Source organism: Podarcis raffonei, chromosome 5 (genome assembly GCF_027172205.1).
Source record: "Podarcis raffonei isolate rPodRaf1 chromosome 5, rPodRaf1.pri, whole genome shotgun sequence".
Classification (NCBI taxonomy): domain Eukaryota; kingdom Metazoa; phylum Chordata; class Lepidosauria; order Squamata; family Lacertidae; genus Podarcis; species Podarcis raffonei.
Genome location: NC_070606.1, coordinates 96,535,846 through 96,558,248, shown reverse-complemented (window position 1 = coordinate 96,558,248; position 22,403 = coordinate 96,535,846). Strand labels below are relative to the sequence as shown.

General features: G+C 47.1%; 2 protein-coding genes across 7 annotated transcripts in view; both read right to left on the bottom strand.

The window, feature by feature from the left end:
• CAPN10 (calpain 10) overlaps positions 1–542 on the bottom strand; it is a 32,753-nt gene extending 32,211 nt beyond the window's left edge. For 2 of the 4 annotated variants that reach the window (XM_053390802.1, XM_053390796.1), the window contains exon 1: positions 381–515. The gene's annotated coding sequence lies outside the window, so the exon portion shown is untranslated. The other 2 variants (XM_053390801.1, XM_053390797.1) reach the window with 2 other exon arrangements.
• Positions 543–1,755: 1,213 nt separating this feature from the next.
• RNPEPL1 (arginyl aminopeptidase like 1) overlaps positions 1,756–22,403 on the bottom strand; it is a 29,881-nt gene continuing 9,233 nt past the window's right edge. Inside the window, exons 3-11 of one of the 3 annotated variants that reach the window (XM_053390793.1) lie at positions 21,958–22,109; positions 20,920–21,036; positions 19,220–19,467; positions 17,030–17,143; positions 14,133–14,245; positions 12,256–12,364; positions 7,857–8,084; positions 6,353–6,495; positions 1,756–4,882 (exon numbers count right to left, since the gene is read on the bottom strand). In XM_053390793.1, coding sequence (XP_053246768.1) covers positions 4,610–4,882; positions 6,353–6,495; positions 7,857–8,084; positions 12,256–12,364; positions 14,133–14,245; positions 17,030–17,143; positions 19,220–19,467; positions 20,920–21,036; positions 21,958–22,109 — 1,497 coding nt within the window. In that variant the 3' untranslated portion in view covers positions 1,756–4,609. The remainder of the gene's footprint in view (positions 4,883–6,352; positions 6,496–7,856; positions 8,085–12,255; positions 12,365–14,132; positions 14,246–17,029; positions 17,144–19,219; positions 19,468–20,919; positions 21,037–21,957; positions 22,110–22,403) is intronic. The other 2 variants (XM_053390794.1, XM_053390795.1) reach the window with 2 other exon arrangements.

The window sequence follows — 22,403 nt, the reverse complement described above, 5'->3', positions numbered from 1 at the left end:
TTTTGCGCGCCCGGCACCTGTGAGTCACAGGTACAGTGCCTCGGAACATGGAGGCTCGCTAGGTGCCATGCCCGATCGCGGCCGATCGCGCACCCCCTTTTAGCGCCCTTCAAGCAAATGGCCACCTCCATTTCTGGATGGCAGCGAATTCTAGCACGCCAGGTTCCCCGCCTGGAATCAAGGCAAAGCCATGCCTGGGGCAGCCCTACCTTGGCCACACACCAGCTTCCGCTTCCTCCCCTTGCCCTAGCAAACAAAGCCCCTCTTGTTCTCTTCCCATGGCAAAGCAACTCTGCACGCAGGCGTGCATGGTCGTGCAAGCAAGCAACCCCTTTCGCCCCTTGCACAGCGCGCTCTGCATCCATCATCCCCGGTCCCACCTTTCAGCCAGATCGCAGCGGAGATCTCCTTTCTCCAGCCAACCCAAAGGAAGGTCCGAAGCACACGATGCAGCCACGACCAATGGCAAAACCCCGTTGTTCCCGGTGCAAAAAACACACACACAAACCCCCGTGCACTACCTTTGTAGCCTAGAAAACTACTGTTCCCATCATGCATCTGCATCGACGAGCTGCAAGGCTCCCAGCATGCATTGCTGGCCGGAGGAACTACATGTCCCAGCATGCCCTTGGGGTATTTTCTCCCTCTCGCCTGTGCAAAACTGTCCCCGGTTTCCCCCCTCCCCCGCCCCTCTCTTCAGATCTTTGAGCGTAGGCAAGCTATGCATTTTCTAAAAACAATAACTCAGGCTCTGGCACATACGTGAAGTTAATGCTGGCTGGGGCTGATAAGAGTTGCAGCCCAAAACTTGTTAGGTGAAAGCTACCTTAAAACACCAACCAATTTATTTATTGTCCCAACAAATATCCTGGCTATACCCATGGTCCATGTGATGCATACATTCCACCAGTGATCCTGCTCTGCATTGTTATGGATCCGTTGCTAATCCAGCTTTAAAGAGCAAGCAGACTCCTAGCTACTGGGTTGGCCTGTGATTGCTCAGTACTTCCTGCTGCTCCAGAGAAGCGGACACGGAGCAATGGATCCAAACTACAAGAAAGAAGATTCCACCTAAACATTAGGAAGAACTTCCTGACAGTAAGAACTGTTCGACAGTGGAATTTGCTGCCAAGGAGTGTGGTGGAGTCTCCTTCTTTGGAGGTCTTTAAGCAGAGGCTTGACAACCATATGTCAGGAGTGCTCTGATGGTGTTTCCTGCTTGGCAGGGGGTTGGACTCGATGGCCCTTGTGGTCTCTTCCAACTCTATGATTCTATGATTCTACTTGAATCTCATTACTACTGTATATAGAAATGTCATCACAAAGAAGCAAACAACATTGAGCAAACAAAGAAATTCTTTAGGTTTGCTGAAAAATACTTGCTGAAGCGGCCTTACATCCTTCCCTGGGGAGGGAGTTTTGAACCTGGAGTCACAGGGTTAAGAACTGTTAATTTGCCCAGGTATTTTAGGGATGACTGCTGTTAGGTTTTGTGCCGGTGATCTTAACAGTGGTCAAATTGATTTAGTGTGCATAGTCTTGTTTTAAAATTTTGTAACCCACCCTGAGATCTGGATGGCAAGTAGTCTAGAAATGCCCAGAAATGAGTAATTAAGTGTTCCTCTGGCAAAGTCTGTGAATCTTGCATCAATACTTTCGTGCCCTGGTGCGATATTTGTCTGGGGTGGGTGGGGGCGAGGTTGAGACAAGCACAGATGGTGCAGTGGGGGGGTGGGAAAACAGGCAAAACTGAGATTCAGAAAGTCACAAAGTTTAGTTTAATTCAACATTTATCAGTGATGTTATCATAAGGCATCAATGTACGTTTAAAAGGAATTTCCACCAGGGTTACATACATTCTCTCCGGGTGGGGGGGGGGAGGATTGCAATAAAACAGAGGCCTAAGGCAGCCCAGGGTGCAAGGTGGGTGGCGGCAAGACTCTGCCAGGCTGGAACTGCTGTCAAAGGGGGTGCATGCCAAGAGTGGCCAATTGTTTGCAATGTATCAGGTGGGTGTGTGGAAAGGGAGGGAAACCCCCACCATATCCCCCACTGATTTTAACTAAATTTAATCTCTGTTGTGAGACGAGCTTGCTGTGACTTCAAGGTACCACAAATTAGGTGAAACATCTTTCCGATGCTTGTAGTTTGTTATTGCTTTATCAAGCTTTGAGGCGAAACACTGATGCTGCCTGAAAATCAATTTAAAATCGAAGAATGGGTGAGGAGAACAGATATGTAAACAGCAAGCACCTACTATTTTTGTATGTTCGGACTGCTGCCTGAGATGCCTCGCTCCTGCCTGCAATATGTGTCGAACGTGGCCTTTTCCCAGAACAGGTGAGATTAACCAATGTTCTTGTTGAAATGTGGTGGCCACGAGCGCAGGCAAAACCCATGGCTGCTCCACACTACTTTGTGCAACAGACAGGGAAAAGAGGAGGGGAATTGTGTGTGTCCAAAAACTGCAGAGGAATCACCGACTGCAGGTCCCAAGGAAGAGTCCGCCACGTGTTCCCCAAGTGCACAGGGGAGGAAAACTCTTCGGGCTGAGAAAAGCAGTGACGTTTCAGCAAAGGGAGGGCCAGATACATGAAGTCACACACCCTTATCAGACAAAAACACACACGCTGAACATTGAGCAGCCTCCCCCCCACACACACACCTGCAATTTGCATTACCAAAAAACCCCAACCCAGTTCATTTCACAGATACCTTTTTGGTGATGCAAACTGTAGGTCTGGGAGCCTGATACAGAGCGGAGCCATGGTGTGGGACGTCAAGGGCTTTTATTCCCCTTGCGTATGCTCCCCATCTGGACCAAGTCCCAATGCCTGTAGTTTGCCGCTTTCTCCCTCCCTCCTGCAGCCAGCACAGAACTCAAGTAGGAGGGGGGCCAAAGAGGAGACGTTCAGGGTGCCTGATGGGAAGCCTCTGAGGTTTGCATCCATCCAGCCCATGAATCAAAGGGTTCCCCATCTGTTCTTTACAGGATCACAGCAGCAAGCACCAGCATATTCTCGTCTACCACGAAGCGTTAAGCAGCCCTTTGGGCACACTCAACTCTCAAAAAGGCAAACAGTTAATTTAAAAACACACACACATTCCTATACTGCCTCCACCCCGGAAGATATGGCAATTACCAGCACCCTGTTTGATTTTCGTTGGAAGCCTCTTTGTAGACCTATTTGTTCAATCCTCAGCTCTCTGCTTCTTGCAGAAAAAGGCGCTCAGAGAGAGATATTAAAAACACAGCCGCTCCCACAGCAGGAAAACGTGACGCTGCACCGTTTTGTCCACTTCCAGCCATCTTCTGAAAGATGCACCAATGCCTCTACATACAGTTGCCCTTCCATTCACTTTTGACAAACAGCAGTTCGGCTGGCTGGTCAGAAGGGCATTGCATAGTCAGTCTCTGTTTCTCTCTGCCTAACGGCCAGGAAGGAAAGGCTTTGCTGGTGGGCAGCATGGCTCTGATCTCATGAGACGGCTTGGGAAGAAGCTGGCTTTCAGATTCAACGGTTGCTTTCTCATCCAGAGAGAGAGAGAGAGAGAGACTTAAAAATGTCCTTAGCCAAGACACTGGCTGAACAGGACACAAAGCATATCATTCTGCACTCAAAACCTAGCCTGTTTGTCCATTCCTATGACCATTGGGAAGCACCAACAGACCAGAGAGACAATCTGACAGAATCTTCACTTCTTCTGGCCTCCTTTAAAATGAGCAGAATTTGCACACTTAACAAATGTGGAAAGTTGTGCCTGAGTTTGCCATTGCATCCCATTTGTTAATTTGCAAGATGAGTTGGGGATGCGAGTCATCCTTACCTGCTGTTTTCAGAGCTGCGTTCCAGACACTAATGAAGGATTTGCAGCGTAGTTTTAGGAAAACAGGCCCCTGGCCCCATTGCAGTTAGTTGAGTGGGTTTGGGTGTCAAACGTCCCGCAAAGAAGAAAATCAGAAGTGAAATGAGGGAGGATTTCAAATCCACCCCGTCTCCTAGCCTTTAACGCTTGACCAGCTTGATGAAACCAAGGCATTGCTTGAAGGCATTGTTCTAAACCCTCCACCTCCTGAGTAACATAGTAAAAGAGCACAAAAACGGAACAGACTCCCCCATCACTCCTTTTCTGTTCTTTGCAGAACACTGCCAAACCTTCAAATCTCCATGATCCTGATCGTGTTCCCCACTCCCTTTACTTCCTTGTCAGTGCACAGCCAGTGGCGACTTTGCCTCTCTGAAGGCCTGGAGGACACAGACCCTCCCAAGTGCCCGAGAGAGAACTCTTCCCGTTTGAAATGGGAGAACAAGAGTCGCCCTGGAATCCACATTCATGATGCATCAAGTCAACAGATCCATCCCGTAACAGTTCCCGCTTGCAGCTAGAAGGGGAGACATCCCTGATATCTGGCTGTGCCAACGAATCGGGCACCGGAAGGCACATTTGTGTGTGTAATGGGGGCAGGGGTGGGTGGGAGCGACGACAAGAGATCCAATCTCCCCCCCCCCCAAGCTGTGGCACAGAGGGTCAGGAGGCAGCACTTGGTTCACGCTGCCCCTCGCCTGGCTGCTCCTCCACTTTCAAAGGCCCGGCATGAGCTGGGGAGCTAAGCAGACACGTTTACGTCCCTGAGAGAAATGGCACTGTGTGCAGCTTCTGGGGGTTTGTCCTCTACCACAGCAGCCAGAGGGTCTGCCATAACAGCTGCCGCATCCATGGCAAGGAGCGGGTTCAGGCCCTGCGTCAAGATCTGCTGAATGGTCTTCCGCAAGTTGGGGTGCAACTGGTTCTGGGTCTGGTAGAAAATGTCCAAGGCAAACGACTTCAGGGTGCCGGTGCAGAGGTCCTCGTACAATGGAATCGTGTACATCCGCGACATCTGCAATACAAATGGGACTCAGTGACCGTACAAAAATAAATATGCATTCTGGTTTAGAGCTAACAAGGAAAACTGATAGATTGGTGGTACTGCATAAGCCAGCCAAAAGACTGGCCTATTTATTATTATTATTATTTATTATTATTAAAATTTGTATACCACCCTTCATCAAAGATCACAGGGCAGTTCACAACATAAAAATACAAAATGGAACACATAATACATAATGAAACAAAAAGAAACCAATAACCCTCTCCAACAAAAACATTTTTATTATTGTGCAAACACATTATTCTTGTATCCTAGTAAAAGGGAAAGTACTAGAGAGCACAGCAGCAGATATGTTCTATGCAAATGAGACTATTTTATTATTTTGCTAGTTATGCTGTTTCAAATGTGCCTTTTATATTTGACTTCACAGTTTTCTTTTGAAATGTTTAGTTTTGTTAACTTTGCTCTGCTAAAGATGCATTCTGCAGTCGACCTCCTCTGCAATGTTTTTTTAAAAAAGTTTAGGATAATATTTTAAGTTTCCTGTGAATTGTGTTTGAATGTTAATTGTATTTAACTGTATACTCTATATTCAACTTTCTTCAGTAATGTTTTAATCTGAATTGTTTTATTTGCTGTTTTAATGTAGGTTGTAAACTGCTTTGAGATTTCCCCCCTTAAAAATATAAAGCAGTATAGAAATGAAATTATTATTATTATTATTATTATTATTAATAATAATAATAATAATAATAATAATAATAATAGAGATTCAAAAGTGAAGATATAAATAGATTGGCTTCTTAAAATCTACTGAAACACCATGAGTTGCATCCAAGATACACTCAGACGCACTGAACTCTAAACAAAATTTAAAAATTCCTTCCATGCATGCACACTTCTTCAGATCTTCAGACCAAACTTAGTTGGTCTCTAAGGTGCTACTGGAAGGAATTTTTTTATTTTGTTTCGGCTACGGCAGACCAACACGGCTACCTACCTGTAACTGAACTTTAAGTTAGCGACATCCATTAATTTCATTGAGTCCTCCTTCTTGTTACACCCTCATCTCTTCTCATCTCTTATCCCTCCTCTTCCTCCTGGGCGATGCTTCTTCGCACCTTTCCCACCCACATCCAAGCTTTTCCTCCACCTCTTGATTCCCTCCTCCGTGTAAAGCACCTCCTACGAATCAGGAAGTCTTGGTTTGGCTCCCAACCATAAACTCGGCAGGCGGCCTTTGGCGAGCCACCCTCTCTCAGCATCAGTCCTCTGTCTGCGCTACAGGAAACATAATACTGACCTGCCTAACCTCATCCAGCCCACAGTGAGTTCAGCCACCAGTTTCCACGTGCCGACAAACTGCACCACACACCTGATCCACACACTCGGTCCATCAGCAGGCGTTCCAGGGTTGTTTCATGCCCAAATCTCATGCCCCTGAGAGATGCAGGGTGTTTTTAATCTGGAAGTTAGTACCTGGTTTTCCAAGAAGCGCCGGACTTTGTGAAGATCGGGATGGTAGTCGTTGCGGACAATGATCTGTAGCCAGCGGATGCGAATCTCTGCGTTCATGCCGTCCAACTGAGCCGAGTAGCATTCAGACAGCTTCGATATCACCTCTGAAGAGCGCATACGGAAACTTTCAGAAATGGAACCAGGAGGCCTGGCAATTCTCCAACCCAGAAGGGCTTCAGATCCTTGAGAAGGCTGAATTTGCAAACCTAACCCAACCACACCTTAATGCGAAAAATGCCCCTAGATTTTGGTCTGCATCTGGCTTGCTCTGAAGTTTGTATGACCGAAGGCAGCTAACATTCACTGCCATTCACAACATGGCCGCTTCAGCTCATATGGTGAGATGCTGTGAATAATACTAAGGAGGAAATGAAACTCATAGGGACATAGGAAGCTGTGGTGGATTGTGCAGGTCCACTGCTCCATCTAACTCAATACTGTCTGCACTGGCTGGCAGTGGTTCTCCAGGGTTTCACACAGAGACCTTTCTCAGCTCTACCTGGAGATGCCAAAACCAGAACTGGAATTTTTTGCATGCAAAACATGGGCTACCCTTCCAAATTGCAGTCCTACCCCCAAACTGGCTACAGGCATACTGATCCCCTGGGTGAGAGTAACAGTTAGACCGGATCTTTGTAATTTATAAAAAGACATGCTTTTGCTGTCTCTAGAGAATCCACAGCTGTGAAACACTGGCCAATTTGTTTCTCCAAATGGATGTGGCGAGATGCAGCGTCTTGCGACCATCTCTTTTGCTTAGGAGTTTGCAGTGTTTCCTTACTGGCTAATAAGCCACCTGGCTGTCAGAGTCTATTACTGATAACTCTGGAAGACCTGAATATTTATTATTTGGTTATTGGAATTTCTATACCGCTTAATATATTAAAAGTATCTCTAAGCGGTGTACAAAGAGCTTAAACAACAACAGACGACTTAAATATTACAAAAATACAGTTACATATTAGAATGCTACATTAATACAAAGTTGTGTGTGTGTGTGTGTGTGTGTGTGTGGAGGGAGGGGGAGAGAGAGAGAGAGATCAATTCATTTTCCTTCTGACACACCTGCCTCCTCAGCCTCCGGGTTCTCACCCAGAGCCCAAACAAACACTCAGCAAGCCCACAAAAGTCTCACAACAAGAGATCTTGGAAACAGCAAACATCCCCCTAGTCTCCCACTCTTTATGGGAAGGCACAAGGCATGTGATACGTCCTCAGGCTGCCCACAGCTGTGCCCATTCAGCTGCACTCGCCACACCCAGTTTCAGGCACAGCAGGTTTGTCGCGTTTCCCAGGCGATCCTGTCCTCTCCTCCTCCAGCTCCATACTACTGGCTGGTCACTCATGCCCCCGTTTTACACTTAGGGCTGTCTCCCCTACAAACCTTTTACTCGCGACCTTCCAATTTTTCTGTCTGAGCTACGTAGGGACTCAGATGCTCATCTGCCAGCTCAATGAAACTCACCTTCAGGCAACGGGGACCCGTCCAGCAGCCTGTCAAGGAAGAGCACGGTCTGGAACGTCCGCCATTCTGCGATATCAACGCTGCCAGCAGCAGCCACAGCATCCAGAGGCTCTGTAGTCCAGAGGCTGAAGAGCGTCTCCACGGGGCAGGTCAGACTGGATCCCTGAGATAAGTCTGGCTCAATTAAAGGAGGACCCGTCGCATTGAGCCAGCGTTCAAACTCTAGTCCTGCAACAGACACACAAACTGGAATCAGACAGGGAGCGGCCTGCACTTCTTTTCAGTCAGGTTTCTGTGAGCACTTGCAGCTATGTTATACTGGATCAGGCTGATAGCAGAACACTATCTGTACTGGTTGGCAGTGGTCCTTCAGCATCTCAGGCACAAATATTTCTTCAGTCCTGTCCCTGGGGATGTTTTTCGCTCGTGATACCAGTGTACCGTTCAGCAGAGGATGGTACTCACTAGAAAAGCTGTGGACTCTCCTTCATTGGAGGTTTTTAAGCCGAGGTTGGATGGCCATCTGTCTTAGACCCCTTGGTTGAGATTCTTGCATTGCAGGGGGTTGGACTAGATGTTCCTTGGGGTACCTTCCAACTCTACTGAAGGAATGATTGCCAGACGTGGAGCACACTTCCACCCGCAAAGAAGCCACAGGCTGTCTGACCACGTGACCTTTGGGTGTGGAGCACACTTTCACCCACAGACAAAGCCACAGCTGTCTGAATATCATGCCCTCTATCTAACCTTTGATCTCTTAGTGGTCTGCCGTGCCCTGTCTGTGACTTTTGTCTCCTTTGTCATACACTGTGCAAGGGGGAAATGACGCGGTGGAAACAGCTGCCAAAATAACTTTGTACCACCCCACGATCTCAGGATTGGAAGATGTGTAAAGGTCACAGTCCAAAATGTATCTGACTGGTTTTGCATATTGTGCTAATAAAAGGAGCCTCCACAGAGCTGGCCGGCAGCTTGTCTTGGAGCATGCTTGCCAGCGTGCTTCTGCACAGCTCACCTGCAATACCAACTCCCACCTCATGCCTTCACTTCACTTCACTCTACGATTCTGTGATTCTATGAAACTGGGACCTTCAGAATGCAAGACATGTGCTCCACAATGAAGTAAAGCAAAGTATGAGTCTATGGACCAAGGCAATCTTAATCTCCAGTATCACAAAACAATCATGCCTCTCCCTTCTCCCCACTCCAAGCCCTACTCAGATAATGCCATGAAATAACACTATTATTCTTTACACTGCAGTCCTTGGATATGACACAGGTCGGGAATCCTGGCAGATCATCTGCCCCAGTGCAGATCACGCCAAGCTTTTAAGATCTTCCAAGGAGGAGACCCTGCAGGGCAGTTCATGACCAATATTATTATTATTTACATTTCTATGCCACCCTTCCATCTGTAGGTTTCAGGACGGTTCACAACATGAAATGCAAGATAAAAAATACAGAAAATATATAATAAAAACAAGAACAGACCAATAACCTACTTCCCTCCCCACAAAAACATTTAAAAGGGTATCATATGTTAATCAGCCCAAGGCCTGGTTGAAGAGGAATGTTTTTGCCTGGTGCCTAAAGGTGTATAACGAAGGCGCCAGGCAAGTCCCCCTGGGAAAAGCATTCCACAAACGGGCAGCCACTACAGAAAATGGTTTGTCACCACATGGCAATGCAGAAGTGGATCTTCTTGATGAGAGCAGTACCCTATGATATCCCCTTCCTTGAGTAATCGGTGAGGTGGAGACTGCAATGAACTTTAAATGCTGCTTGAAAACTCTTGTATTTACCTAAGCTTCCCTGGACTCAGACTCTTAACTTTTTAATTTTCTGTTTGTACAATGCTCAGTTTGTGACATGTTTGCCTGTATCCAACAAAGAAGGTCCAGTGAAATTAATGAACCTCAGTCAGTCACATCCATTATTTTCAATGGGTTTATTCGGAATAGGGCTGACATTGGATACAACTCCTTTTAATATAGATTTTACCAATGGATCAGAATGGTAGATGGAATATATCTGGTAAGGCTTGGGCTGGATATAGGTTTTTTAATATGACCCAGGGCTACGGTGATTCAATGAGCAGGTGACCTACAGGGCATATCTGGAGAGATGCACATGAAAGGATTGGACTTGCATGGTCTTATGCTGGACCACTTTGAAGAACTGCAGGCATCCTTACCAAAACAAACTAACAATGGAGGCTGGCATTCTAGTTAACCACATGTGCTTTGACAGGAAAAGTAGATGCACACCAGATAAGCCTGATTTTCCATGCAATCTGCATGTGGGGTTCATTTTGTTGCTCTGAGCAGTTTCTATTTCTCTGAGACACGACCCCACGGCTTTGCACAAATCTGTGGGTTGTTTAAAACACAACCCTAACAAGTAGCAGGGTGTCAAAGGCTGTTGAGCAGGGAGTGGCAGGCAGTTCCACAGGCTCAGGAGGGCCTTCAAGGAATTTTGCAGCTGTTTAACCTGCCTGCTCAGATGGAGGAGCCAAGTGTACTCTCGCTTGCTTCTGGGATCACCTCCACCTTAGGAAGAGGACATACCCTAGAAGACAGGCTAGAAATCCACCACATAAAATCCACAAAATGTGAAGACAGGTGCCGTCTCTACTGGAGACCTTCACCATTCAACAAGCCTTTTAAGTGGAGTTTTTTATTATTATTATCCTAATCTGTATCTGTATTGGATCTGAACTGTTTTTACACATGAAACTGTCTATGTCTTCATCGCTGATGTTTTCACTGTTAAATCGCTTCAAGGTGTTTCATAGGAAGCAATTCATAAATGGAATTAAATAAACAAGCGACATAATTCTGTCGAGCCTGGTTTTCTTTCTTTCTTCTCCTCAGCACCTTTTAGAGATGATATTCATGATGGATCCTTCTTTCTGCTGGCAGGCACAACACCAACCAGTCAGAGAGGGGAAGGAGGACAGGGGCAAACTCTTGAAACTGCAGATGGTAGCCCATGGAAAATATATAGCTTAAAACCGAGCAGCAATTAAATTAAATACCAATACAAGCCACCCAGCTCTCCACATGTCTTTGCTGCAGGCCACACCCTGTTAAAATACTTCCCTTTTCTCCTCCCAGCTCTAAGTGGTGTGAACTTAGAACAGCAACAGCATGAATTATATTCAGATTCCAGTATCAGTGATGAGTCAGCCATCGAAAGCAATTCACAGTTGTGACTTCCTTGAACGCAGCCCCTGGCTTCTCCTCCTTTGCTACGAATTGCAACCTACAGATTTAGCTTAAGCTGCAACAGTGCAAGAAACAGTTGAATCACTGGCAGGCCAGAGGGGACAGCTCTTTGCTGCTTCCCATAGAATCAGATAATTGGAAGAGACCTTCCATCAACCCCCTGCAATGCAGGAATCGCAACTAAAGCACCCAGGACAGGTGGCTAGCCAAGTTTCCAAAGAAGGAGAGTCCACCACCTTCCAAGGAAGTCTGCTCCACTGTTGAACAGCTCTTACCTACGGGACCCTCGTACCTACAGGACCGCCTCTCCTGGTATGTCCCATGGAGGACCTTACGGTCTTCAAACAAAAACATCTTGGAGGTCCCAGGCCACAGGGAGGTTAGGCTGGCCTCAATCAGAGCCAGGGCTTTTTCAGCTGTGGCTCCAATCTGGTGGAACGCTCTATCACAAGAGACTAGGGCCCTGCGGGACTTGACATCTTTCTGCAGGGCCTGCAAGACAGAGCTGTTCCACCAGGCCTTTGGCCAAGGCACAGTCTGACCCCCTCCTTTGATAATCCTCTTAGAACTCTAGCCCAATGGTTGCCATTAATTTGATTTTGAACTGATTTTAGAATTAATTGATTTTAGAATGCTGTGTTACTTTTATTGTTGTTAGCTGCTCTGAGCCCAGCTTCGGCTGGGGAGGGTGGGATATAAATTTAAATTATTATTATTATTATTACAGACAACAAGTTCTTCCTGATGTTCTTGTAACTTGAAGCCATTGGTTCAAGTCCTACCCTCTGGAACAACATTAAGCAAGCTTGCTGCATCTTCCATAGGGCAGCCCTTCAGATATTTGAAGATTGCTATCACATATCCTCCCAGTCTCCTCTTTTCCAGGCTAAACATCCCCAGCTCCTTCAACGGTTCTTCATCAGGCTTGGTTTCCAGACCCTTGGTTTCTCCCATCCCATCCCAGCCTCTTTACCACCTGACTGCCAAAGAGGCCCACACAAAACATCATGACTGTGGAGCCGTCCCCCCTCTCTGTCCCTGTCTGAATGGCACAACAGCTGCTGCACTGCACACCCACGGAATGAAGTTGATGTTAGCACAGAAGCTCCCAGGGTCATTTATTCTCACCGCGCTTCAACGAAAGCAAAAGCAGCCAATGTGTTCTTCTCTACCTGTTCTGCTCTCAATGCATTGTTCTTTCAGTTCTGGAAAGAAAGCCAGGAAGGAATCCAAGAGATCTTGGGCCACAACGCTAGTGAACTTGTACTTCTCGATGTAGGCCTGGAAGAGAGCCAGGAGAATGGGTCAAGGAGCTGGCAAGTTTCAGGAGAAAGAGAAAGACAGTTAAGCAGCAAAATCATATATATAACGGGGAAGGAAGGGCAATAACGGAGAAGGCGAAGGGGGATGGAACAAGCATGCAGAGGAAAAAGTGAGATGCAACAGGTAAGGAAAGTCTATTTCCCACAGGAGACTGCATAGGGGAGAGGGGGGGGGGAGGAAGGAAGGAAGGAAGGAAGGAAGGAAGGAAGGAAGGAAGGAAGGAAGGAAGAAAGAACTTATGTAAACCCACATTACCACTAACACCCCAAATCATGAAACTCCTTCCTCCTAAAGATTCACTAAGGGACATTCATCTGTCACAAGAACTTCCTTTAAATTATTTGGCACTTCAATCCTTTAGGAAGGCCAGGCTGAATGCAGAAATAAAATATATAATGCTCCAGAAAGTTGTTGGTAATTGGAGAGCAGGGATGCACGACAGGCAGCATCTCTTGGCGTACATGAACACAAGACTCAGGCTAACGGCAGAACGAGCCTGAAGCCACGCCTGAGAAAACCAGTGGAGATTTATCTAGCATACATTGCCATGTCAGCTGCTTAGATCAGATTAGAACAGTATGCCCCGCTTTTCTAGTAAAATATCACTCAGAGCAGCTTACAGTGAAAAACAAAAATACAATATAAGGATATTAAAATGAAATAATCAATGTATTAATATTAAGAACAACAGTAATATATATCCCCGTTCCTGCTCCTCTTGCTGCATCCAGCCCAGCAGTTTCTGGAGCTCTGACAGGACCCCTTAAGCATTGCCTCACTTTCCAGGCATCAGCTCTTCACCTGAAGACCACCAGCACCAGCCTCTATTTTCTAACTGCTGCTTACTTGATTTCTTCCTTAACACTTGTGGGGATGGGGGGACAAGCAGTGAAAGGGGGGTCTCTGGCAACATATAGGCCACATTCTCAAGATGGGTGTTTGCCATGAAACCCCTTCTGTCTTGTCTTCCTTCTCCACTACCTCCCAACTCATTGCTTTGACCGGTCTTGAAAGACCTACACGGGCTCCCAGTACGTTTCCGAGCACAATTCAAAGTGTTGGTGCTGACCTTTAAAGCCCTAAACGGCCTCAGCCCAGTATACCTGAAGGAGCGTCTCCACCCCCATCGTTCTGCCCAGACACTGAGGTCCAGTGCCGAGGGCCTTCTGGTGGTTCCCTCGCTGCGAGAAGCCAAGTTACAGGGCACCAGGAAAAGGGCCTTCTCGGTAGTGGCACCCACCCTGTGGAACGCCCTCTTATCAGATGTCAAAGAGAAAAACAACTACCAGACTTTTAGAAGACATCTGAAGGCAGCCCTGTTTAGGGAAGCTTTTAATGTTTAATAGACTATTGTATTTTAATATTCTGTTGGAAGCCGCCCAGAGCGGCTGGGGAAACCCAGCCAGATGGGCAGGGTATAAATTTATTATTATTATTATTATTGTTGTTGTTGTTGTTGTTGTTGTTGTTGTTGTTGACTGAGTTGTTTTAACTGGGACCCTTTGCTGATCTATTTCACCGAGCGGTCTCCTGCAGAAGTATCCTCATCTAACAAACAGCTATCTTCAAGCCCTTGCTTAAAGCATGCCATACTGCCTCTCCTCCTCCTTTCTAAAATTGACATCCCTCTCTTTCTCATGGGTGTCTCAAAGGAAAATGCATACAGGCAAGAGTCTCACATACATGCACACGGACACACCCCGCCTCTGAAACCCAAGTTACTAACTCGAAGGAAGGCATCAAAGCGTGCTGGGTCTCCACAGAGCTGAGACAGGTAGTAAACAAAGCAGTAACCTTTCTCGTACGTGAAGAGGTTCATCAGATTGCTAGGATTCACACCTGTAAGAGCGAGGGATGGGGGATAGGCAAGGGGAGGGGAGGGGAGGGAAGGAGAGAGAGAGAAAACAGTAGTATCTTGGTAAAGCTGCAAGCAAAAATGCCATCAGAAGCTTCCTTGGTCCACAGCTTTTCCCCCTCCTCCTTAGATTACGGCTTTTAATGACTTATTTATACAACATCATCAGTGTCTATGGTGCTCCATAAAGTTTCAGAAGCAAAACATGAAGCAGGCCCCTGCAACCCCACATGCCAAGAGTTTGCAATCTAGAGCAGAAAATGAAGAAGGCAAGAGAGAGAGAGGGATGAATCTGTGGTCACAGCCACACTTCTTCAACCAGGCATTTGGCTGATTAGGACTCTATGGCTTTTAAAATCTGTTTGTGGGGGGGGGGGGTATTGGCTTATTTTTGTTTTATTATGTATTTTATATTCTCATTTTCTGTTTTTCTGCTGTGAACCACCCTGGGATCTTGGAAAGGAAAGGAAAGGAAAGGAAATCAGGAAGACCAACATTTTAATAAGGAATGGGGGAAATTTATAATTTATCTTAAAAACCATTGTAAACAGCTAAAATTGTTAGTAGGATTGGAATAACACTTGTAGTTTAATGGTGAATTTTGGACACAATGGAGAGGTAAAAGATTTGGATTGTTCTAAAAGATGCAAGAGGAAATGATTAACAATAGGACCCACAAAGGGGAGGAGGGAAATCCAGGAGATTCTTTGGAATCTTGTTTCTATGTTGTATGTTGGATATGTGACTGTAAAATTTTAATCTGAAAAGCCCCCACAAATAAATAAATTTATAAAAAGGAAAGGGAAGGAAAATAAAAATAAAACAGCACCCTTGCACCACTTTCATAGTTACCTCTAAAGGATCTTGGGTACTGCAGTTTGTTAAGGTTCTCCTAAGAATTCTCAGCACTCTTTACAAACTACAGTTTCCAGGGTCACTTGGGAGAAGCCACAGCTGTGAAAGTGGCGTAAGAGTGTTTCCTGGAGGAAGCACACAAAGAAGGGCCTCAGATGGTGATCACAGGGTCTGGGTTGGTTCATATGGGGAGAGGCGGTCCTTGAGGTATTACCATCAAGTTATCTAGCAGTTAGGCCTTAGTAATCTCCTGGGGTTCTTACAGTGCAATGCTACAGAGTTCAGTGGGGCTTAGGCTTACTGTCAGGCAGGAAGCACAATTCCAAGTGTTGGTGTTGACTTTTAAGGCCCTAAACTGCCTCGACCCAGCATACCTGAAGAAGCGTCTCCACCCCCATCGTTCTGCCCGGACGCTGAGGTCCAGTGCCGAGGGCCTTCTGGCGGTTCCCTCACTGCGAGAAGCAAAGCTACAGGGAACCAGGCGGAGGACCTTCTCGGTAGTGGCACCTGCCCTGTGGAACGCCCTCCCATCAGATGTCAAAGAGATAAACAACTACCGTATTTTTCGCTCTATAAGACACACTTTTTCCCTCCTAAAAAGTAAGAGGAAATGTGTGTGCATCTTATGGCACGAATATAGGCTGCACAGCTATCCCAGAAGCCAGAACAGCAAGAGGGATCGCTGTGCAGCGATCCCACTTGTTGTTCTAGCTTCTGGCTTAACCGCGCGAAGCCTCTTCAGGGCAGGGGGAGCCTTCATCCCGCTGCCCTGAAGAGGCTTCGTGCGGCTATCCCAGAAGCCAGAACAGTGAGAGGGATCACTGCGCAGCGATCCCTCTTGCTGTTCTGGCTTCTGGGATTCAGAATATTTTTTTTCTTGTTTTCCTCCTCCAAAAACCAGGTGTGTCTTATGGTCTGGTGTGTCTTTTGGAGCGAAAAATACGGTACCTGACATTTAGTAAAGGTAAATGTACCCCTGCCCGTACGGGCCAGTCGTGACTGACTCTAGGGTTGTGCGCTCATCTCACTTAAGAGGCCGGGAGCTGGCGCCATCCGAAGACACTTCCGGGTCACGTGGCCAGCGTGACGAAGCTGCACTGGTGAGCCAGCACCAGTGCCGCACACGGAAACGCCGTTTACCTTTCCGCTATAGAGCGGTACCTATTTATCTACTTGCACTTAGGGGTGCTTTCGAACTGCTAGGTGGGCAGGAGCTGGGACTGAACGACGGAAGCTCACCCTGCCGCGGGGATTCGAACCGCCGATCTTACGATCAGCAAGTCCTAGGCACTCAGGTTTCACCCACAGTGCCACCCGCGTCCTGACATTTAGAAGACATATGAAGGCAGCCCTGATCAGGGAAGTTTTTAACGTGTGACATTTTGATGTATTTTTATTCCTTGTTGGAAGCCGCCCAGAGTGGCTGGGGAAACCCAGCCAGATGGGCTGGGTACAAATAATAAATTAGTAGTAGTAGTAGTAGTAGTAGTAAGGATTGCAGCCTTATAGACCCTTCTGTAGTCAAAGAATGTAAAGAAGCAGGGAGATGAGGGAAAGAAGGGAACCCGGCAATGCAGGGGCGTGTTGTGGGACTGAAATCCAAAATAACCACCTCCATACTTTATCGCGAAAGCCCGTTGCCTGCCCCTAATTTAGAGCAGCATTTTGATAACAACTTCCACTGTGCTGTGATATTTCATGCTTGGCCTCTCTCTGCCACACTGAATTTGCTTTGTGGAACTGACCCAGGATGCAGCCACCTATTTCAGGCTTCAAGGGGTGGAGGGGCGGGATGAGATGACAGCCATGATAGCAGAAGCTCATGCATAACAGGAAGCCAGAGATGGTCAGGGTGAGCCGGCCTGTTTTATAAAAGCCGAGACCCAGCCGGCTAATCTCAACGCAGGACATACCTGGCTCCAGCTTCACCTGAAGCTTGCTAACAGGGTTGTCCTCCCCAAGGAGCTTCATCTGCCTGTGAAGGGCATCAAGGCGGAAGGCAGTCTCCAGGCACGTAAAGGCAGCACCTGCACACGAAAACAAAATGTGTTGGTGCCTGAAGCCTGCAGCCCAAAATCTGGCTGTGCATTTCAAATATACATGTGGACTTAAGCTTCCCTTCCCGTTGCAGCTCCTAGCCACCTCTTTTCTCTGATCATTCTCTCTCCCAGTCCCTCCGGCCCTCTCACACACCTCCTGTGGCCTTCTGCTTTTGCCTTCCCTCCTCTGGACCGCTCCCAGTTCCAAACCCCATTTCCTAACCTCCCCATGACCCTCCCTATTAGGCCTGCTCTCTTCACGGGACCTCACCATTCTGACCCAGTCCTTGCTACCATCTGAACAGCTCACCCACTGGCAGACTGTCCCCACCCTTCTGTGACATCATGGAAGGCCACCCAAACACTACAAGAAGCTACACTGCCAAATTGCAAAACCCCTCAATCTTGGCATTATAATTAACATTCAGGGAAAGTAACTAGTTCATTCAGCCTTACAACCATTTTACAGAGAAGGGGTGGGCACACTTCAGGTTTGTGGCATCTGCTTCCTGTTTTTCACTAAAACCCCAAGGGAACCCAACTGGAGCCAACTGCAAAATAGTGGGTAGGATATAGACTTGGAATCGGTGCAAGGTGCCTCTGAGCACACGCTTAGCCCAGGAATTTATATCCAGAACCTCAACTGAGCTCATAGTCCTTCCACACAAAAATCCGCTCCTGGTTTCCCCCCAAAGCTTTCTTTAGTTCAGCAGCTTAGAGAATTCTTATCTACTGCAGATTGTCCAGACATCTACCAGTTGATTGCAATCAATCTTCTGCCCACAACTGCTGTGAAGTAGGTCACTGCTTCAGGAACTGGTGAAATGAAGGCCAAGAGCAAGCAACTAATCTGAGATAAATGACCAAGTTGAAATCCTGGGCTTCCCAAGAAACGGCCAGTGTTCAGCAGAGGAGATGGCACAGGATCTCAAGGAAGCAGGTGATGGAATGGTGTAAACTTTAGGGCGGTCACCCTAAAGGCAATTTTAAATCAAGTTATGTGACAGCTGCTACCACATGTTGGTACCACATGTTCAAGTGCATCACATAAACTGGGACATTTTCTGCATGGAACTGGAAACCTTTTTGTGAATCAAGCTGCAACCCACAATTCATCGACTCCAGAGCAGTCTCATTAAAATTCAGTTGTTTCCATTTCAATCTCTCCTCTGATTTCCTATCTTATTTGTCTTCAGAGGTCAAGGTTGGGTATGATTAAAAGACTGTGAGAGCAGGATTCTTGGTTCGGTACATATAAATACGATGGAGGGGGGATTTTGCTTGATGCTACTGTTACATGTGTGCTGATGTACCATTTGATTAAACAGAAAGAAAAAAGGTTAACAGCAATTGTGAGATGATACAGGATTGCAAGACTCTGCAACCTGACTACCCTTCTAGAATTAACGTACCGAGACAAAATACTGAAGCAACTTTTTTTAAAGCTAGTTCCGGACTAGTTAAGCTTCTCTCTTCTTGCCCTTGGGATACTGCTTAAACAGCCCTCGCGTTAACTGTAAGGCTGTTATTGCACTTCACCAGATCTTAACCTATTATAGTATTTTTAAGAATGGATTCCAAATGTCACTGAATTTGTCCATGACAAGTCTGCGTTTATCTGCAAGTTGTTCATACGTTGCGAGTTTGTGTAAGTCTTCAATCCAATCGTAGAAGGGAATTAGGGCTACTCTTGAGGCGGGATCTAAAACCCACTTCAAATAATGGTTTCAGATCTTGATTAAATAATGATGGCTTTCGCCAAAGGACTGACAAACTGCTTTATGGGCGTCGGGAGACGAAGGGGAAATTTGCTCCCAGGAGGGGAGGAGCCGTGGGGAGGTACCTTGAGCCTGGCTTCCAATTTGTTGAGAACGGTTATTTGGGAAGTATCAGGAGCTCCAAAAGATCTAGAGCATCAGGATTGCAGCTCCCTGGTGCTTGGTTAGAAACTGTAGATGCTATAAGAATGGCAGCTCTTGAGGGCCCCTGCTAACGGCACCCAGGTTGCTGAAACAAGCTCTTCTTTTCAAACGATGTAAACAAGGTCACGGAAGCGCCACCTACCCTGCCGCTTACCATAGGTCTCAGTGGTGATCCGGCGCTGAGCGTAAGTGGCCAGCCCCTCGCTCAGCCACATCTCTTCCCACGTGGCATTGGTGACGGCGTTGCCAAACCAGCTGTGGGCCACTTCGTGGATGACATCGATGATGAGGAATTCGTCGCTCTCCAGGATGGAAGAGATTATGAAGGTGAGGCAGGGGTTCTCCATGGCGACAATGGGGAAAGAGGGAGGAAGGAAAACGATGTCGTACCTGGAAGGGGCAAGGAGGGGGCGGGGAGGATGCAGGTCACTCTCAGCACCTTGGAGCCATAATTCTCACAATTGTGAGGAAATGCATAGAGGAGTCCTCCTTCCCAGCAGTGGAGGACTTTGGGCTCTCAAATTTCAGCAGCGCCCTGTGAGAGCCTCTCAAGCTCTGTTCTAAAGCATTGTTTTGGCGCCCCAGTGCGACCTCACCAATCACGCCACCCTAAAACTGCCTGTTCCCAGTCTCTCCTAGCCCGTCTGTGCAGTGGGAGGAAAACTGCCATTTAAGCGGTAGGGTTGGCTGTATGTTACACATCCACCACTTCTCAAAGGAGCTGAGAGCGGCAAACCTGAGATTTTCCCATGTTATGGGGGTAGATTAAGACAGGGACTGGCTTTGTGCAGGGACTCAAGCCCTGTAACACACTGCACAAAATCAGTTCTGGAGTTCCTTTATAACGGCACACAATCCAATGGACTAGCCCCTTATTTATCACAGTCTTTCTACTTGCAGTAGGAGAATGAAAGAATAATGCAGCCCTCCACAGCTACGGCAATGCCTCCCCTCCCACATTCACCTGCCACCATTTAAGAAGGATGTTGACAAGCTGGAACGTGTGCAAAGGAGGGCAACCCAGATGATCAAGGGTCTGGAAACCAAGCCTGATGAGCAACAGTTGAGGGAATTGGGTATGTTTAGCCTGGTAAAGGGGAGACTGGGAGGAGATAGGATAGCCATCTTCAAATATCTGAAGGGCTGTCACATGGAAGATGGAGAAAACTTGTTTTCTGCTGCACTGGATGTTAGGACCCGAACCAATGGATTCAAGTTACAAGTAAGGAGATTCCGACTAAACATCAGGAAGAAATTTCTGGCAGTAAGAGCTTTTCAACAGTGGAATGGACTCCTTCAGAAAGTGGTGAGCTCTTCTCCTTTGGAGATTTTAAAGCAGAGATTGGATGGCCGTCTGTCATGGCTGCTTTCACTGAGATTCCTGCATTGCAGGGGGTTGGACTAGATGACCCTCAGGGTCGCTTCCACCTCTATAATTCTATTCTAAGATTCTATGACTCCATGAAGAGCCTTGAACAATTGTTGTATTCTTGACTGAGGGAGGCTCATTATAACCGTTTGGAAAACCACCATTTAAAAGTCTAACATTTCACTCATTAGCTCTGGATTCTGATCCTTTTGCACTCTGTGTTAGAATGAGCCAGACTTTATATTATTCCAAGTTTTCTGTGCAAGGAAACAGCGTGCTCACAATTTGCCAAAGCACCCTTAACTTCAGAATAAAACCCTTCCGGATGAGGCACCCATTGGACGCCTGATACCATTCTTGGTACCCAAGAGGTGCGGGTGGCAGGGTCGAAAAGAGGCCCTTGGAACTCCTGAATCACTGCCTCTACAGATACCTTCAATTTTATTCCAAAAGCGTGAATGCACCACACCTACCTTCCCCATATATAGGGCCCATAGAGGCTCTCTGCAGCGCTGAGCCAGCGCTCAACCCGACCCGAGAGTTTGCTGATAGCTGTTGACAGCAGGCATGGTTCCGCCCACACTTTGCTCCTGTTACAAAGACAGCAACAGTCAACTCACTGACTTCATGCTGGTTCTGCCATTCATATCATTCACTAGTGATTTTGGATGCCTGTTACGAAAACTAAAATAGACATTTGCAGACAATTTCAAGGTCTAAGTCAGGAGTTGTCAGCCTGGTCTCTACCGCTCAATAGTGGGCATTTCAGGATTCTAGGTGGGCGGGAGGGGGTTCTACAGCACAAGCTGAATCCTCCTTCCATCGATCACTGGTGGGCGGTCAGGAAATTTAACCACCAAGAAAGATGCATTAGTGGGCAGTAGGATAAAAAGGTTGACTACCCCTGGTCTAAGTAAAGTTCCTGACTGATGATTAGGCAAAAGCCACAAATATTTTCCTGGATATGGAGATGCCACACTGTGTGGCAGGTGTCTTGTGGCACAATCAGTCAGCAGTGTTCAAGCTGCACAGGACTGATCTACAAGTGTGCAGTGTCCCATGTCACCAGGAACAGCTTTTCCTGATCCATCCGGCTCGATGACTTCCAAGCACAAGCCTTGCATTTACGCATTAGCCTGGTTGCCGCAGGTAAGCAAGGATTCCGTGCAGGCGAGTAAGCGGGCTGGTGGAGGAGGCATAGACTGCTCCATCCTTCCTCGATCAGTCCACTTGGTTTCTGTGACAGAAACCATGAGAAGGAAAGTCTATTCCTCCACCACCAGCATGGAAATGCAACAGGCCAGAGAAAGGCACCTGGATCACTCTGTCCCTTCTCCACCACTCTGCTCAGTAGAAAGCAGTTTTCTACTCTTCCACCACCAGCACGAAAATGCAGGCTAGTAAAAGAACAATGAAAACATACAGGCTAATGAACTTTGTGGGCGCATTTGAAAGGCTGCTAAAGCAGCTCCTCGCAACGAGCACAGCTCAGACAGACAAAAGTAGCTTACCTAGGACCAATGTCTGCAGGTACAAGGTCCCCTGCCACCAGTGCCACAAGGTAAGCAGGAATTGGGTATTCCATGTAGAACTGATAGGTGCCCTCTTCTTCCTCATAGGTGCTTTGGGTAGCACTCATCAACACTTGCATACCTGCAGGAGCCTGGGAAACAAGCAACGGGCTGTCAGGATGCTCTATGGGCCAAGGAGACTAACAGCTGGTTTGCACAACACTCAGTTGCCTAGTCTGCACATCCCAGCAAGCTAAACTGTGGCTTACCAGGACTGTATGCAAACATGCAGAGTCCTGGAGAGAAGCAAGCAGCCACTTTGCTCTTCCCTGGTCCTTTTTATTTTTCTTGTGCTGCACTGAGCTAAGCCAAGGTTTGACTTGGCATGACATCCAAACACAAGAAGGGCTCTAACTCAGGGGTAGAGCATCTGCTTTGCCTGCACA